The sequence below is a fragment of the Berghia stephanieae genome, chromosome 5, assembly GCF_034508935.2.
Source record: "Berghia stephanieae isolate SIO BIC M18660-M18661 chromosome 5, UCSD_Bste_1.3, whole genome shotgun sequence".
In the NCBI taxonomy this organism is placed as follows: Eukaryota; Metazoa; Mollusca; class Gastropoda; order Nudibranchia; family Aeolidiidae; genus Berghia; species Berghia stephanieae.
This window is the reverse complement of record NC_088364.1, coordinates 53,151,209-53,169,829: the sequence shown is the minus strand read 5'-3', so window position 1 is coordinate 53,169,829 and position 18,621 is coordinate 53,151,209. Positions and strand designations below refer to the sequence as shown.

Below are 18,621 nucleotides of genomic sequence, written 5' to 3'. Positions count from 1 at the left end.
CTTCCCGCATAGCCAGCACAAGTCGGTACTTGTCACAGCTGGGGTGACAATCCCGAGGGTGAAGTCTCTCCCACTTTACAGATGGAACTTCAGGAAAGCTAACTGGGAGGAATTATATGGCACTATATAAAAGTTTTTGTTTGTTTTGTTTTGTTTTATTGTTGTTGTTGTTTTGTTTTGCTTTTTTGGGGGGCGGGGCGGGGGGGGGGGGATTATTATAATACGTTGGTATTTCTATATGACATCAGGCACCCACGAACCAAGAAACAATCCATTGACAAATTATTCGGATTTTATTTATACTGCAGTAGAGTGGGCCATCTCTAAAAAAAACTTTTTTTGGAAAAATTGAGCTTTATATAGCGCAATATCCACTAATGTGCTCAAAGCGCTTTACAAGGGGTCCCTGGTCAACAGCAACATTTAACATGTAGGACGGGACATGCCGCCTGTTAGGCGATATTACAATTTTTCGGACAAAGACAACGCTGTTAACGGCCAGAAACTCATTTTACACCTGAGTACGGTGAGAGAAAGTGAGTAAAGAGCCTTTTCCAAGGACTCAACTATGCGCCGAGCGCGAGGCTCGAACCCAGGACCTTCCGATCCGAAAGCGAGTGTCATACCACAAGACCACATAGCCATCTCTAATAATTGAGAGTGAGAGGATAAATTTACTTCTACGAAGGTGTATTCAATTCTCTCAGTAGAAAACTAAACATTTAGAAATTAAGATGGAATGAACTACTTGACGTTACTCGGCTCTTTGTTTTTGTTTTTAGTTAGCCATTTTAATGATTAGGTCTCACTAAATTCTATCAATCAAACTATAACTAACAGTCGTAAAATAATCTTACTTTTCATTATTTTTTTAAACCAAACGTATTCACCTTTAGGCAAACGATTTATGGCTTGTATTTCTTATCCACTGAGCTTGCCTCAAGAGTATTCGAATTGCATTTTGAATGTTCTTTTGACATGTGGTGTGAGGGGTCTGTCTGGCACAGGAAATAGTTTTCAATATTTTTTTTTTAATCCAGGAAAGCTGGAAGTGGAACAAAAATAAGATGTTGGGAATTACTTTTTGTCTTTTCTTGTGACTACCAAGTTTTCACTCCTAAAGTAATGATAATATAGTGAACACGATTATGAATCTGTAAAAAAAATATTAATTTTTTTATATCGATGAAGAGGGGGGGGGGGCCTTACAATTTTTTTTTTTTACTTCATATGTCATTGTTGCAAACGGGGAAAAACATGCCGGACATTAAACCTGCTGAAAGAAGATTATAATGATATTATAGTGAACACGATTATGAATCTGAAAAAAAGAATACGCCCTTTCGCAACGGTACCATAAGATCGTCTAGGCATTCCATGAAGGAATATAGATAACTCATCAAACAGAATGACTGATGTCAACAAGAATCACCCATGTTGTCCGAGTGAGCAAATCAGGGATTAATAATCTTGCTCAAGGAAAAAAAACGAAAGTGCCTGAAGCGGGGCTCGAACCCGGAACCTTCAGGATCACAGTGCAATGCCTTAACCACTCGGCCCCTTCGCCCCCATGAATCTGTAAAATTACAAGAAAAGAATAGTTTCACATGTCGCCAGGCTAGTCGAGGAAAATAATATGAAAGCCGAAAATGACTTTCAAGGAGTTTTCGAAAAGTATAGACATGTAATAAAACACGTTATTTTTTGTTCTTTCATCACAGAGTAGCAAGCTAGTTTTCCAACCATTGGCGTTTGATTCATCTTTCAAAAGCCTTAGTGTAAATGGAATTCAAAGCCGCACTGAAGACATTCAGATGCCAAAAAAAAAAAAGAAATTTGAAAGGTTCAACTTAAAGTAAAATTTGACTCGTCTTGATGTCAATGGAGATGACCAAAGATTTTCTTTTCTTTTCAAAGACCTTTAGCTAAAATAATATCTATAAGAAACTAAAACAAGGGAAAGAAAGTAATATGAGCATTGAATTTTCTCTTTTGAGAGTTTTAATCATACTTTCTCATATTTCAATGTGATTGTCTCAAGTCTCACTGACCTGTCCCAAGTATCCAATTTTAGGTTCCGATTTGAAACCAACCCTATAGATCAAACTATCAAAGCATTCGTTTTGAATGCCTTATCTTTTAAAAATTCAAGACTTAACGCACTTGATTTTTGAAAGAATGAAATTGTGTGCATTTGAAATATGTTTTGAGGGATTTCCAAATTTAGAAGTGGATTATTGTCCCATGTCTATTACTTCTCCCCTATATATATATATATATATATATATATATATATATATATATATATATATAATATTTGAAGAGGTTTTTTATACTCATTTAATATGATCTGAATTGCAGGACATCCATCAAAGTAGATAACAAATAAATTAGGACACTCACATTGTATTTTGTTAGGACGATCCTGACAAAATACAATTTGAGTGTCCTTATATATAATATATATATATAATAATAACAATAACAATAATAATAAAAATATTAACAACAATAATAATAAAAATATTAATAATAATAATAATAATAATAATAATAATAAATAATAATAATAATAATAATAATAATAATAATAATAATAATAATAATGATAATGTGTCAGGCAGCCTATTTACTACACTTTTCTTGTAAAACGTTTACAGTCTAATAAAGACAAATTAACGAGAATCAATAGCTTCTCCGGCGACTAGAAACTATATCAAAGAGTCGAGTGATGGCAGCCTCATTTACTGTACGAACAATGTTGGTTAGAAAAAAATAACTCTACAAAACTGAATATCACTTACCAAGGCAAGGGAGATAACAATTATAAAAGAAATGAACGAAGTTTGTCGTGATCATCTTTCTTTTAAGAAGTATCACGTGAAATGTCTATTGCGAATTGATTATATATATATATATATATATATATATATATATATATATATATATATATAATATATATGTATGTATATATATATATATATATATATATATATATATATATATATATATAATTTGTTTATTTATCTATTTATTTATTTATCTTTTCATTATTTCATTTATTTATTTATTTATTCATTTATGTCTGTTAATTTATTCATACATTCATTCATTCATTTATGGTCGTCTTTAGCCTGAACACTGCATAACAATTACGTCACAATAACAATAACAACAACAACAACAACAATAATGATAACAATAATAATAATAATAATAATAATAATAATAATAATAATAATAATAATAATAATAATAATAATAATAATAATGATAATAATAATAGAAAAGATAATTAATGATAATAATAATAATAATAAATAATAATAATAATAATAATAATAATAATAATAATAATAATATAATAATAATAATAATAATAAAATAATAATAATAATAATAATAACAACAACAACAACAACAAGTTTTTTCAGGGAGTTGTAGTCATTAGTACAACCAACGTGCTTTTGTTTTCTTTGAGTACCACTAAAGACAACTCCGTCATTTTTCACTTACTTTTGGGGATCGTCGACTTGTTGCCTGACATTATTTTTAGTGAAGTCTCAGACTGTAAGTAAACGAAAGGCTGCCATGGGCTGAGGTACGACAATTGTCAATGTAAAGCTTAGTTCATATTCATAATTACTCTCTACATTTCAAGTGGATCACTGTTCATACTTCATAATTCTGGATTGTTATTTTCACCGCTTGATCGTATTTATTTCAAATAGTATATTATTTGATACGTATTTTTATTCCACTAGTCATATTTTTTTAACGCACGGAATGTAAATGGTGGTTTAATATCCCGCTCTGCACATTTAGTTAACAAGAGAAGCATCCGTTTGTTTACATTCCAAGATTTTATTACCAAAAAAAAATTGAGCTTTTTTAATTTGCGCAATATCAAACTCCGAAGTCCCGAGTTTCAGAGTTTTTAGCAAGGTGAGAGTCATTTAAATCGATCGATATTTGAAGGGCGACTTTTTTCCCAAATTTTTAAATATGTTTTTCCAGAGTACGGCCGAATAGCCCAAGCGTCACCGCAATTCAGCGCCACAAAGTGAGCTATGACTTGCTCAAGCCCACACATCGTCGCGGGTAGTTGAACTTGGTACCTTTCGGGTACGAAGCAAAGACCATACCGCTTAGCAATGCTGTCTCTGAGGCAGATGCTTGTACTCGTATTTCGATAGTTTAAGGAAATCTAATAATATTTTGAGGCTTGACTAGAAAGGATTAACGGAAATTATATTTTACTAACAACTCCAACTGCCATCTCTTTTCTTCTTTCTTTTTCATTGAACAGGCGTTTTCAACAAAGCTATGTTTTTATGTATGCAGCTCATACGTGGAAATTCCTTAAATTTAAGTACCGGGAATGATTCTGAACCCAAAATCCTCTTTGACAATCTCGATGTTGAAGACATTGGTCCTGCTATACAAATACTCGAACTGACCTTCGCTACCATCGGAATTATCCTAAACGGCTTCGTTGTGGTAAGTGTACGTAGTGATTAGGACCAATGTCATGCACCCACGTCAATACAATTAATAGGGACAACACGGCAACGTCATGATTATGCGCTATAGAAATGCTTTTAATTATTATCATTATATAGTATATATATATATATATATATATATATATATATATATATATATATATATATATTATATAGTATAAATAACCATTTAATGATTTGTTAACTCCCATAAATGGATCAATAAAGTTGATTTTGCCTGAAATGGCTTCCTAGAGGATAGCAAGTATTCAAGTAGTGAAAAAGTCTCATCACATTATGTACAAGACAAATTTTTTTTAATGATTTTAAAATTGATCTTTTTTATAGCGCAATATCCACTAAACATGCTCAACGCGCTTTAGAAGGGGTCCCTGGCCAACAGCAATATTTAACATTTAGAATGGGACATGACGCGTATTAGGCGGTATTACAATAATTTTTTTTTCGGACAGAGGCAACGCTGTTAACGGCCAGGTACTCATTTTACAGCTGAGTATGATTGAGAGAGTGTGAGTAAAGAGCCTTCTCCAAGGACTCAACTATGCCCCGAGAGATGCTCGAACTCAGGACCTTCCGATCAGAAAGCGAGTGTCATACCACAAGACCACATAGTCGCAAAATTAGTGCGGATTTGTGGTCTAAAACTCGACTTCCGACGTGTAGGTCCCTGATTCGAGTCTTGCTGTGAGCGGCACTAAGATGGATCCTTGGGAAAAGGTTCTTTGCACAGTTTTTCTCACTTTCCTCAAGTGTAAAACGAGTACCTAGCTGCTAACAACGTTTTCTCCAGAAATTGAAATCTCCCACCTCAAGGGTCATGTTGATGTTGCCTTTGGTTTTGGACCCCTTGTAAAGAGCTTCGAGAATATGTGTAGTACCTCGAGCTATATGAAACCTCAGGCTTTATTTTTAAAAGTTTCTCCTCTTTTACTCCCAATTACTGTATTTGCTTTTATTGACACTATGAATCCTTGATTTGGCTATGAAATCATTGCATTTTATTTTTATTTTTTTTAAAACTCAAAATTGATAATTTATATTGGAAAGTGCCCAGAGCTTGTGTTTTACACGAAAATGAGCGTTGTATAAATGTGTATTATTATTATTATTATTATTATTATTATTTATTATTATTATTATTTTATTATTATTATTATTATTATTATTATTATTATTATTATTATTATTATTATTATTATTATTATTATTATTATTATTGTTATTATTATTTTTATTATTATTATTATTATTATTATTATTATTATATCATTATTATTATTATTATTATTATTATTATTATTATTATATCATCATCATCATCATCATCATCATTATTATTATTATTATTATTATTATTATTATTATTATTATTATTATTATTATTATTATTATTATTATTAATTATTTTTAATTTCAGGTTACATTATTGATCTCTTTTCGCGCACATCACAACAGGAGTTCAAAATACATAATGTCTCTCGGTATCTCCGACCTGATTATCTGCTCCTTCACCATGGTCGTCAATGATCTTTTAAATACCGGACAATTGGTGAGAAAAAAAAAATGAATAAATTTATTCAAATTCATTTTGACTTTAAAATAATGTTGGGGATCGGACAGTTATCGAAAGGGGAGTAATGTCCGAATAGGTTTCGAGAGATTTAGTTACCCATTAAAGGCTGATTGATTTTTTTTAATTACAAAGAATGAATAGGTAGATAAATTAATGAATTTTTAAAATGCGGAAACCCAAAATAAATAAATAAACAAATTAAATCCTCGATTCTATTTTGGACTAAATAATCATTAAACTTCTACTTTGTTATGTAGAAACCTCAAGTTTGAGGCCAGAGCTACAAAATTTATTTTAAAATATATGTTTTTTTATTGATGAAGGATTAATGAAGTAGGTGAATTTCCCAAAGTCAAATTGAGAAACTAGGGAGAAGGACGGTGTGAGATAAAGTCGAGGTCTAGCACCGTTCATACACACTTTTTCAGATCTTTACCTGACTTTCAAAACTTTCTATGTCACATCCTGATAGAAAATGAGTTAACAATCTCAAGCTATCTTTTGGACTCCATAGAATCACCAGGGAAAATTTTGAGTTTCAAAAAAGTCCGGATATTGTTTTATGAGAGGCAAACAATCACGCATTTTCCTCTTTGAGTCAAAAAATAAATGACGAAAAATTGCGGTTTTCTTTGAATGATGAAAATGGGACTTTTGAAAGTCATCTACTCATACACAAAGATACTGGAAAACACTGGTGAAACCAAACGATACCCCATCCAAGAATACAATGATAATACGTATGTCTATGTTGGTCTCATAACCCATCCCGTTGACTTCATTTAATCACAAATTGTGTAATCATTTATTTCTCAAAGAGGGTTAGATTGTGCTTAGAATTTTTTCATTAAGGGAACAAAGTTGTTCTATAAAAAACGACCTTTTATATATGGCATTATCCACTAAACGTGCTCAAGGCGCTTTACAAGGGGTCCTTTGTCAATAGCCTTAACATGTAGGACGAGACATGACACCTGCCTGCTATGTGATATTATAAAACTATTAGTATTATTCGGACAGAGACAACGCTGTTAACGACCAAGTACTCAATTTACACCTGAGTACGGTGAGAGAATGTGGGTAAAGAGCCTTTTCTAATGACTTAACTATGCGCCGAGCGAGGCTCAAATCCGGGACCTTTCGATCTTAAGGCGAGTGTCATACCGTAAGAGCACATAGCCGCACGTGCATTTTGGAAAGAGTCTAATGCAATTTTTCATTCATAATATCAAAATGTTCTAGGTGAGAATGAAGTCACTGAAGTTTCATTTGCAATTATTTCAGAAATTTGCCAACACAGCACTTGGGTCTTATATGTGTATGTCAGTGGATGCTGTCAATGTGGTGGCCGCCTCCTCATCCTCTTTTACAATCGTACTTATTGCTTTCGAAAGGTTCGACTTTAAACATCGTTATCATCATCAACATCATCATCATCATCATCATCATCATCATCATCATCATCATCATCATCATCAAAATCATCATCGTCTTCGTCGTCGTCGTCGTTGTTGCCTTCACAGTGGTCATCGTCATCGCTATCATCATCGTCATCAGTATCATCATTGTTCTCAGAATCATCATTATCGTAATTATCATCAGCATCTTCATCCTCCTCCTCCTCCTCCTCCTCCTCCTCCTCCTCCTCCTCCTCCTCCTCCTCCTTCTTCTTCTTCTTCTTCTTCTTCTTCTTCTTCTTCTTCTTCTTCTTCTTCTTCTCCATCTCCTCCTCCTCCTCCTCCTCCTCCTCCTCCTCCTCCTCTTCTTCTTCTTCTTCTTCTTCTTCTTCTTCTTCTTCTTCTTCTTCTTCTTCTCCCCCCCCCTCCTTTGCATCCTCCTCCTCCTCCTCCTCCTCCTCCTCCTCCATCTCTAAATTTACCATAGTTTTTGTCATCTTTGACATTGCTGTTGCATTTCTCCCTAAACATCTTCCTCCACTTCTTTCAAGCTCTTTAACTCTCTCCTTACTGATCATTTTCAGTTTTTTTACCCAGCAGAAAAAAAATATTTTAAAACTCAAACAATCTCTCTACAAAACAAGTTTATGTTCTTATTTCTTAAACAAAAATCATATTGATGTACGAAATAAAGCTGGATAAGAACAAATGTAAATTGTTTCGTAACAAATGTGACGATTTTGCTGTAGGTCTTTAAGGAGAGGGTTAAAAAAAGAGAATTTTTTCAATAAAAATAACGGGGTTTTTTAAAATGTACATAATATATAATAAATATGCCTGTTAAAAAGTCCAACAAAAGTATTTTTACGCTTCCTATCAGATATATCCATGTATCTCATCCCATTGACAACAGCGTCATCCTAAAAAATATTGGAATTTGCCGTCTTATCGTGTTGATTTGGACATTCAGTTTAATCTTGGGGATTCTCCCGTTTTTCATTAGGGCCATCAAGATTAAAGACATCGACCAGGTAAGTATTGATTTTACGATCGAACAGAATTATAAGTGCTTTATTGGCCGGGGGGGGGGGGGTGACAGCTGGTAGAGCACTCGCTTTACACCGCAAAGGGGCTGGGCTCAATCCGAGGTGGTGTGGAGAGCACTTTCTCTCATTTAGGCAATGTGATGCAATATTTTGACTATCTATTTGTCTTCATGGCAATTAAGTTACCTACAGAGCTAATCATATGATGACGCCGTCAAAACATGACCAAGGTTCTTTTCATAATTTTATGCAAATGACCCGAAGAACTATATCGCAATTGACCCATTAAGCATGAAATACTCAGCCAATCAACCTATTTATACATTGCTGAGCAGCAGCCTGTCAACTAGCAAAGATGCGACAAGGGGTTGAATTATCGGCGGTAGGAGCACGTGTTTTACCACGTGCTGCCAGTCTTTTTGTTTCGACGGCGTCGTCATAGTAGGGTTAGCTCTATTTGTGTACGTAAATATTATTATGTAATTTTAATGATAAAAACAATAAAAACAACATATTGTGAAACTGGAATTACTCTTCCCAACCGGCGTATTTCGTATTAAGTTTTAGTAAAAAAGAAAAGACCCATGAATAAGAAAAATGAAATATTTTCATGACTCATGTAATAAGAATATTGCAGTGTGAGGTCATAATTTGGCTAGTCATACTTTTAAATCATATTATTATGTACCTTCTCTGCCTTCAGGTGATTCTTTGAATGATGCTTTTAATTGTGAATGATGTATAACTTTATACGTTACGTCGGATTTATCTAAAAGCTAAAAACTTAATAAGTATTTTTTTTTAATGAAACGTTCGTTTAGCTTACACGTTTTATTAAGTATATATATAGTTTCTTTTAGTCAAGGATTTATGTCTTCATATTGATAGTTTTTTAGAAGTAGAGGTCTAGTTTAAATCTCTCTTCAGCATTGTTTAGGTTATTTTATAGGCAGCACATTCTTTTTTTCTTAAAGTGCTTCGCCAATATAAATAACATGACTAAAAGAACGTTAATGGGGTGAGGGCTAAGATGACCAAAGATGATCAAAAGCTAGCTGAATCCGTAGCTAAAATGCTAAGAACTTATGTCTTGAATGCATGTTAAATTCTGTATACATTGATTAAAACTAGTAAAAGATTATAAAGGAAACGTATTTTGACATGAAGAATAAAGTAGAAGCAGCAAGCAAAAAGAAACACACACACACACACACACACACACACACACACACACAAAATAACAACAAAAAACAGATGCCAATCTCCCATATGAGTGGTTTTTTAACCAATAAAAGCAAAATGTTACAATTTTGAAAGAGTGAGCACCTCGAAGGGAGATTTAACTTTGACTTATTTGACTGCATTTAGCACTTTATGAGAGATTGTCTTTCTCATCACCTGCCCATCCTATCCTTTCCTCTTGATCTTTCTCACAGGCGGATGGTCGATGTTTGATGATGATGAATCCTTTTTATAAAGTCACAATGGTGATAATTCTTATTATCGTCCCTAGCTTCACGATTACTCTCCTCTATGGAAGAATATTTCACATTTCTTACCGTTATATGAGGAAATCCAAGAAACAACGACATTCTTCCTCTGATAGTAAGGATATTTGTAATATATATATATATATATATATATATATATATATATATATATATATATATATATAATATATATAATCGTGAGAAATTGATATATAATTCTCATATTGAGTGCTCAACAATTTGAGGAGTGCGATTTTTATCCATTATCTCACCTTTTAAAATAATATGCCGACAAATTTGTATCTGCCAAAGATGGCAGAACAAATTTGTCGGCATAAAAATCTAAAATGTGAGACAGTGGATATTATATATCCACTGTCTCATTTTATTATATTATACAAATTTGTCATGATGTTTGGGATACAATTTGTACGGCATTTGATAATTTGAGAGTAATAAATATAAAAAGCACTCCAAATTGTTGGCCATACAATATATTCATATATCAATTTCTCACGGATATATGATACGAATAGATATGATAAATATGTATAAAAATATGTATATATATTATATATTATATATACATATATGGTATAAATAATATATATATATACATATATATATATAATATATATATAATATATATATATATATATATATAAATTAATGAGTGTTAGTGGGTACATGTTGGTACGAGAGTGCTTGATAATGTTGGTTGGAGCTAATATAAAATATAAATAAAGTCACTCACAAATTTTTGGCCGATACATATATTTCGATGATCTCCATGTCGTCAGTCGGCATAATGTCCGGATATCATGCCGACTGACGACATGGAGATCATCGAAACATATGTATCGGCCAAAAATATGTGACTTTATTTATATTATATATACATATATGGTTAAACATAGATTTGTATGTTGGTACGTTATTTCCGCCTAGCAAATGTTTTTGGGCTATTTTGGCAAAGCATCAATGTGAGAATGGAAAGGAAAGGGGAAAAAAGGATAGAAATCGTGTCATCAAAAAGACTTATCGCGTCAATGTGGTATTATTTAGAAACGGCATTGATGGGGAAAGTTGAGTTTTAACTCTCTCCTTTTGTGTGTTTTCTGTGTTTGTATAGTATACGCGGCTGGCGAAATGTTATGAGGTTTTTGAATAAACGCACAACATCAATGCAGTTTAGGAGAGTTACTCATAAAAATGACTGACTAAAAATACTAACAAAGGTCTGATGACGTCAAGTTCGTTCTATCCATACAGAGTTTGTTGAGACAGATGGTGTGTTGCAGTTACAGACAACTTCATCACTCCCCTTCGGCAAACCGATGAACATCCCTATCAATAAAACGCCCTCAACATCCCGACGACGGCAACACCTGAAAATAGTATCTTCGATCGAAGCTATGTTGATGAAAAAGCTGAATAATCAATTCTTCGCTACCAGTACCATGTTGAGCATCATAGTGGTCGTGTATTTAATACATTGGCTTCCGTTTGGAGTGGTAAACATCATAGACTTCAGCGACCGTAAAATCATATCTTATAAAGTCCGACGGGTAAGAAAAGATAAATAACATTTACAATGTAAGATGTTTCTTTCCATTCATAAAAAAAGACAGAACAAAATTCGCATGTAAAAGATTCATATGAACTCCTGAATATTTGATCGGTCTTAAAACCGAGACTTCCAATAAAGAGACAAGAATTTAGCAGATTTTGTAGTTGTATTGCACAAAAAATAAAAGTAAAAGCTTGACATTAGATAATCATAATACAAGGCCCACCATCACTAAATGGCATTTCGTCGGGGTGATTGAGAGGCTAAAAATGTGAAATTAAGGGGGAAAATATACGAGACTTGCATTAAATTTACATGTTTTATTGTGACAAATCGGAGATCAGGCACTGGTGTGAGATAAAGATATGAAAAATTGTGTATGCTAGTCAAAGCAGAAAGGAAAATGCAAGGAAAAAGCAATCGTGTCTGATTGACTTTTTGGGTTACTTTTTTTTCTTGTAATTTTCTTTCTGCTTTATCTGGCACTGTTTCATACACACTTTTACACATGTTTACGTTCAATTTAGAGCAACTGATAAAGTTTCTTAAAATAGCACAAACTGAAATTTTACATTACTTGTCATTTTAATGAAATTACTTTTTGACCTCCAGTTCTCTCCGATATAATACCGTATTGGAACGTGGGGTCACATACTATTTTATATGCACAAATATATTTTTTTCTCATTACCATTGCCATACACCTGTGCTATTTCTTTACCTTCTTTTCTTCTTCTAGGGTTTCATGTGGCTCGTCCTACTAAACTCGTGTTGGAATCCAATCATATATGCCATGTCCAACTCAGATTTCAGGGCGTATCTACGTCGACTTAAACCGGTGTTTACCCGCCCCGGCCCCGGCCCCACCCGGCCAAAGCGCAGTCCCTTTTTTCCAAGGCTCCCCGAGGAAGCCATGTCGGTCATGTTCTCCAAACTCGATATCCGTGATACGAGAACTGATGTACTTGGAACTTCTGAATTTTAAAATCACATTGCCAAAATGCTCCTTGAACTCGAACACCGAGGCGGACTATGAGCAATTATTAACCAGTTGATTTTTGGCCAATCAAAATATGAAATGTGCGATACACCTTCACACGTGTTCGGACAAACATAGTTGGTTGTTTGTAAACAATAACGTGAATAAAATCGACCTCTCTTTGACCATTGTTATTGTTTTTATACGGCCAAATGGGTGAAGAGTTATCACACGATTTTCTCGGTCAGTTTATAAACGTTTAAGATTTTCCATCGTTTTCTGTATTGGTTCTATTGATCAAGCGGTAGTACATTGGGTATTTTACTAAAACACATACCATCGATAGTAAAATATGCGTAGTTTGTTGTGTCTACCAATCACTGCCATCGTTGACATTATGACGATTGTCCGAGAGACGTGGTTATCTACCTGTCTATTCGTGGGTTTGAATGCACTTCAGACCAACTACGAGTATTTTAGTTTTAGCGAAATCAATGGAGTCCTATGCATAAGTTCCATGTTTTGCCTCGGTGAATCGAATGCAAAACAACAACAAAATACATTTGAGCCTGAGCTTTTCTTTTATATTGCGCAATATCCACTAAATGTGTTCAAAGGCTTCACAAGGGGTTCCAAGCCAACAGTAGACGTAACATGAGCGGCTATTACAATTTTTCAAATATATTTCAACAGAGTCATTGTTGTTATAGGTTAATTACTCATTTTACACTTGAGTGCGATGAGAGAATGTTACTTAAGAGTCATGTCCAAGGACTCAACTTTTGCGTAGCCCAGAGCGCGACTCGAACAAGGGACCTATTGCTCTGAACGCGAGTGACATACATACATTCTTTCATCGTACTCAGGTGTAAAATTAGTACCTGGCCGTTGTTCCTGTCTGGAGAGAATATAATATATCGCCTAACTGATCGCATGTCTCGTCTTTCATGTTAATTGTTGTTGTTGTATATCGACAACCTTGCAAAGAGCTTTGAGTGCGTTTAGTAGATGTTGATCTATATTGATGCTCATGTCTAATTTTTTTTTTTAAAGGAGGATCATTATTCAGAGGCACGTCTGAATGTGACGTAACAAAGCAAGATTGAAATTGTTTGGATTTTGTATCTCTGTTTTGAGAAATCGCTTTACTTAAGAAATATATACTCGATTCGCAAAAGACTTTTGTTTTGTTTACATCAATCCGTGTTTGATATATATATATATATATATATATATAATATATATATATATATATATATATAATATATATATATATATATAATATATATATATATATATATATATAATATATATATATATATATATATATATATTGCTCTAAACATGGTCGATACAGAAATGTCAAAGCCTAAGAATTAGCCAGATTTAAAGAAATTTAACGACTATTGTACAACAAACATCGAACAGCTCCGAGATATCTAATATTTTCTGATCTTAAGGGATAGAATTAAAATATTCTTTCCAGTTTAATATTGTTCGATTGATTTCAGTCGTTTTAATTGCACAGTCACACTTATATTACATTAATCTAAAACCATCAAATAATCTTATGACACAGAATGAAAAAAATTATTGCGGTATAACAGTTTTTTAAAAGTAGTCCTTCAGAGCCATTTAGGCCCATGGAGCCTGAGTTTATCCCGGTTTCAATAGCGTGAAACGGACAATAGCAATTGTTTGGTATCCTTTGGATAGGACGCTAGTCTATCGCAAAGTACTGTCCGTCAAAACTAGACTCAGCTACTCATTTACTGCTGGGTGGACAGGGGGGGGGGGGGGCAGAAAAAGATCTCGACTGCACCAGGGATCGATCTCGGTCCCTTTGCGTGTGAAGCGAGTGCTCTTCCAACTGAGTTATCGGTAACCCCGGTATGACAGTTTCTGGTATCTTCAACTTCAATTCTCAATTGTTGTATTATATGTTGTCATTTTCTTTTCAAATAAAACACAGGAAGGATATCAAATTCGTTTGTTACATTGTCAACAGAGCCCCAGTAAACAAAAAAAAAACCGTTAGAAATCTATTAAATTACATAGAGCAACAATTGTTCTCAAAAAAATGTTTGTAATAAGCAGATGCGTGATATTATTATTATAACCGGTTTTAAGGTTCAATAATTACTTTATAATATATTCAATTACTTTTTGTTGTTGTCTCTTATACATTAATTCAAAATGTGACAACTGGATAATGATTTCGTAAGAAAAAGATCGTCGCGATTTTAATGAGCTGTCAGTCAATCTTGTGAAAGCTTTGTCTTGCTTAAAACTAGTATAAAAGCGGTTGATGAGAAATATCGAATTGCATATTGGATCAAATATACATTGAAATATTTGAAATATAAAGAGAACTGTCTCCTACTCCTTATAATGCTGGTGGCTTATTTTGAATTGTAAAAGCATTATAATAATGATGTCATCCCAGGGCGTATTTCAATGAGCTATCCAGGAACACGATTAACCACTTAACTACGTCTTGAAGTAGGACCTCACAAGTCCGTACAACATTACCCTCAAGATCACAGAAGTTACGTAATTAGTATTTGTAACTGTGTTCACTATTTATCTATAAGAACATTCATTTCATTAAATGTCATCTTTCGATATTCACATCATCTTAAACCAACTCGTCATTTGTTCTTTTTTAAAAGTAACTAGTAAAATCTGGGGGGGGGGGGGGGGGGGGGGGGGGGGCTTATTTATCACATCCTTATTTTATGAATGTAGTCGAGTTAACTCTTGAGCGCTCAGTAGACCATGACAGGGATCACAAGCCATCAACAACACTTAGCATGTAGAAAACGGTAGGGGCTGCCTGAAGCCGGTGATCGTAAAATACTAACGAACCATACTGCAACCACCATTGAGTACAGACGATACAAGTTATTTTTCAGTATATTTTATTTGTTTTCTACGTTTATGTCTGTACTGTTGTGCTGACGAAGGGTTTGTACTCGAAACGTCCATTGTCTGTTTTGTTCCAATACGAAGACTCTCCATTTTCACTCTTTCGTTAGTATTTTATCATAGGACAAGACATGATGACGCCTGTATGGCGCTATTGCATAATATTATTTTTGACTGAGACAAAATCCTAGCACGCCCTGGGGAGAAGACTAAAAGCGTGCTGGAATCCGAAAATGCCGAAATCCGATGCTCATGGGAGGTAACGACTTCTTATATAGATAAAATTCGGTCACCCAGCTCCAGGCTGCGGTTGTTAAATTCTCTATAATTGAGCTTTATATAGCGCAATGTCCACTAAATGTGCTCAATGCGCTTTACAAGGGGTCCCTGGTCAACAGCATTTAACATGTAGGACGGGACATGCCGCCTGTTAGGCGATATTACAATTTTTCGGACTAAGACAACACTGTTAACGGTCAGGTACTCATTTTACAGTGAGAGAAAGTGAGTAAAGAGCCTTTTCCAAGGACTCAACTATGCGCGAGCGCAGGTGCGAACCCCACCTCCATCCGAAAGCGAGTGTTATCCACAAGGACACTAAGCCGCAGATGTGCTGGAATATCGGGGTGTATTCCGTTTTACTTAAGTGCAAGGGTAGAAGTTAGTAAATGAATAGCCTTTTCATTGATTGTGATCGTTTGTTGCAATTTAAACAGGATTTCAAGTCCTAAAACTGAGTTTGCACATACAAATCAAAAGTCAATTATAAAATGTTATTCATATATCAAAAAAACTATACAAAGCACAAACTGAAGCATTGTTATCATGCTTTATATGCCATTTCAACATAATTTCAAACAAATAATAGCTTGTCTGTTAAACAGTTATCCCTTTCCCAGGATGAATAAACAAGAGGGATTTTGCACTAGCACAATTCAGGCATGCTTCAGGGACATATAACACAAATTAATCCGGGTGTTACAGTTTTTTCAAGTATCATTTACAGGAGTTATGGCCCTTGAAAGGTCATCGGGTGCAATTTTTCGTGAACTCATTTTTGTGCATAAAATGATTGTTTATCACCTAAAATTGCTTCAAATGCAATAAATAGTGGAATTTTATTGTCATTTCTCATTTTTTGCCTCATATCATAAAATATTTTACAAAGCTATATAGGGTTTTTAAATCTTTGATAGCCATTTTCTCTATAATAATGAAGTCCCCAAAGGCTGTGCAATTGAAGCTGCAATTGAGAGTGCCTCATCAGAGGAAAGAAAACTGCAAGAAGCTGCTGTAACCTTGAGATATTTGATTCTGGATTCTTTCAAAGATCATTCACAAATGCCTTGCCCCCCCCCCCCCCCCCCCCCCCCCCCCCCCCCCCCCACATCAGAGTATTTGCTATCTGCTCAAGACCAACTTCCTTCTGCTCTGATCAAATTTTTTTACTACACTCCTATCCAAGCAAGGTGCAGGACATATGAGTAGTAGGTCTGAAAGACTTGTACGTTCCATGGCCCAAGATGTTTGATATAATGTCACTTGTGGACAATGGAAAATGCCTAAACATTTACTTCTGGGGATGACTGTGAGGCATTTGACTGGAAGTTTTCAGATTATAAACATCCTTAACCGCTTTGGACATTGCGCATCCCACTCTACTCTTTTGGAACTGGAGACTGCAATGTGCGACAGTGTTGTTGAATGCTCCACAAATCTTCCTTCTGCCGCATTGGCACATCCAAACATCACCCATTTTTGCTGGGATAATTTCGATCTCACAGAGGAGACCACTGATGGGTCTGGCACCACACACTCTACTCATGGCATCATGATCCAAGAAATAAAAGAAGGAAACTTGGAAAGAAAAATAGAGCAACAAAATGTCACGACTGGAAAAACAAAGAAAAAGTCAGCAACTTTCAAACCCATCCAAATTCAGCCTTGCTTTGCAACTGGAAGAGCAGAACCTTCTCTGACTGTTTCCACAACAACAGTAAAAAACAATCAAGAAAGACAGCTGCACCAAGATAATTTTCTGTGGGTGTTCTGTAGGATGAAGTTGAATTCAGACGGAGAACGTTTCCCCGGCTGGAAAGGTTGGCTTTCATCAACAACTCCAAACCCCCAAAATGAAAATGAAACCAACATGCCTTCAATTGTTGAATATATGCCTGTCATCAATGCTCCCATAACTGAAGCAGCTACAGTACAGAAGGTGCTACAACTAAACTTTGGAGGCAACACAAGAGCTTGGTCAGCCATATACATTTGTAACATTTGACCTTGCTGTAGCAAAGAAAGCTTACGATATTGTCTGGCAAAACCCACAGCTTTACAAAACAGTCATTATTCACCTGGGTGTCTTTCACACCATAATGTCATATCTTGGTGCCCTGGGAAAGCTCCAAAGTGGATCTGGTTTTGAAGAAATTGTGACTGAAGCAGGGCTATGTGCACATGGTTCTATGGATAGGGTTATGAGTGGAAAGAACTACAACAGGGCTATACGAGTGCATGTGTCTGTTTTGGAGGCTCTAGAGAGACTTCTGCTTGCAAAATTTGAGCAGGACACGGATTCAAAACTCGGTAAAGACCTCATGCCTTACATAAAGGAATTCACCGAAGGAATATCAAGCCATACAGCTAATAAAATTCTCCAGTCAACTGTGTATGCTGAGTTATTTTCCCAGTATGAAGCCTTCAAAGAGAGTGTCCGCTCAGGAAAGTACGGAAAAAACTGCACAATACTGGATCCAATACATGGACAGAGTTTGGCTTCTCCTCCAGTTTCTGCGAGCTACAAAGACTAACAACTTTCTTCTTCATATATCTTGTTTAAAAGAACTGTGCCCACTGCTTTTTTACCATGAATCACCACAATTATGCCAAGTATCTCAGTGTATTTTGTGTCAGTAGCCAACCTGATTCATTCCCATCCAGGGGGCAGAAGAAATGTTACAAGATAATGGATTTAGTGTCTCCAGATCAAGGACGCCTGCTGGAAGAATAGCAGTTGATATGACCATTGAACAAACAATAAACAACATGCAAAGACAAAAGGAGGTATTGTTGGGTTCAGCAAGAGTCTTCCAAGCTATTACCGTTGGAG

The 18,621-nt window shown here is 34.8% G+C and overlaps 1 protein-coding gene across 2 annotated transcripts in view; it reads left to right on the top strand.

The window, feature by feature from the left end:
- The window catches only part of LOC144974155 (cholecystokinin receptor type A-like), a 15,292-nt gene extending 1,540 nt beyond the window's left edge, over nt 1-13,752 (top strand). Inside the window, exons 2-8 of one of the 2 annotated variants that reach the window (XM_078917070.1) lie at nt 4,310-4,500; nt 5,944-6,075; nt 7,384-7,493; nt 8,377-8,527; nt 9,979-10,147; nt 11,305-11,600; nt 12,342-13,752. In XM_078917070.1, coding sequence (XP_078773196.1) covers nt 4,327-4,500; nt 5,944-6,075; nt 7,384-7,493; nt 8,377-8,527; nt 9,979-10,147; nt 11,305-11,600; nt 12,342-12,587 — 1,278 coding nt within the window. In that variant the 5' untranslated portion in view covers nt 4,310-4,326 and the 3' untranslated portion in view covers nt 12,588-13,752. The remainder of the gene's footprint in view (nt 1-4,309; nt 4,501-5,943; nt 6,076-7,383; nt 7,494-8,376; nt 8,528-9,978; nt 10,148-11,304; nt 11,601-12,341) is intronic. The other variant, XM_078917071.1, reaches the window with a different exon arrangement.
- Nucleotides 13,753-18,621: the final 4,869 nt, after the last annotated feature.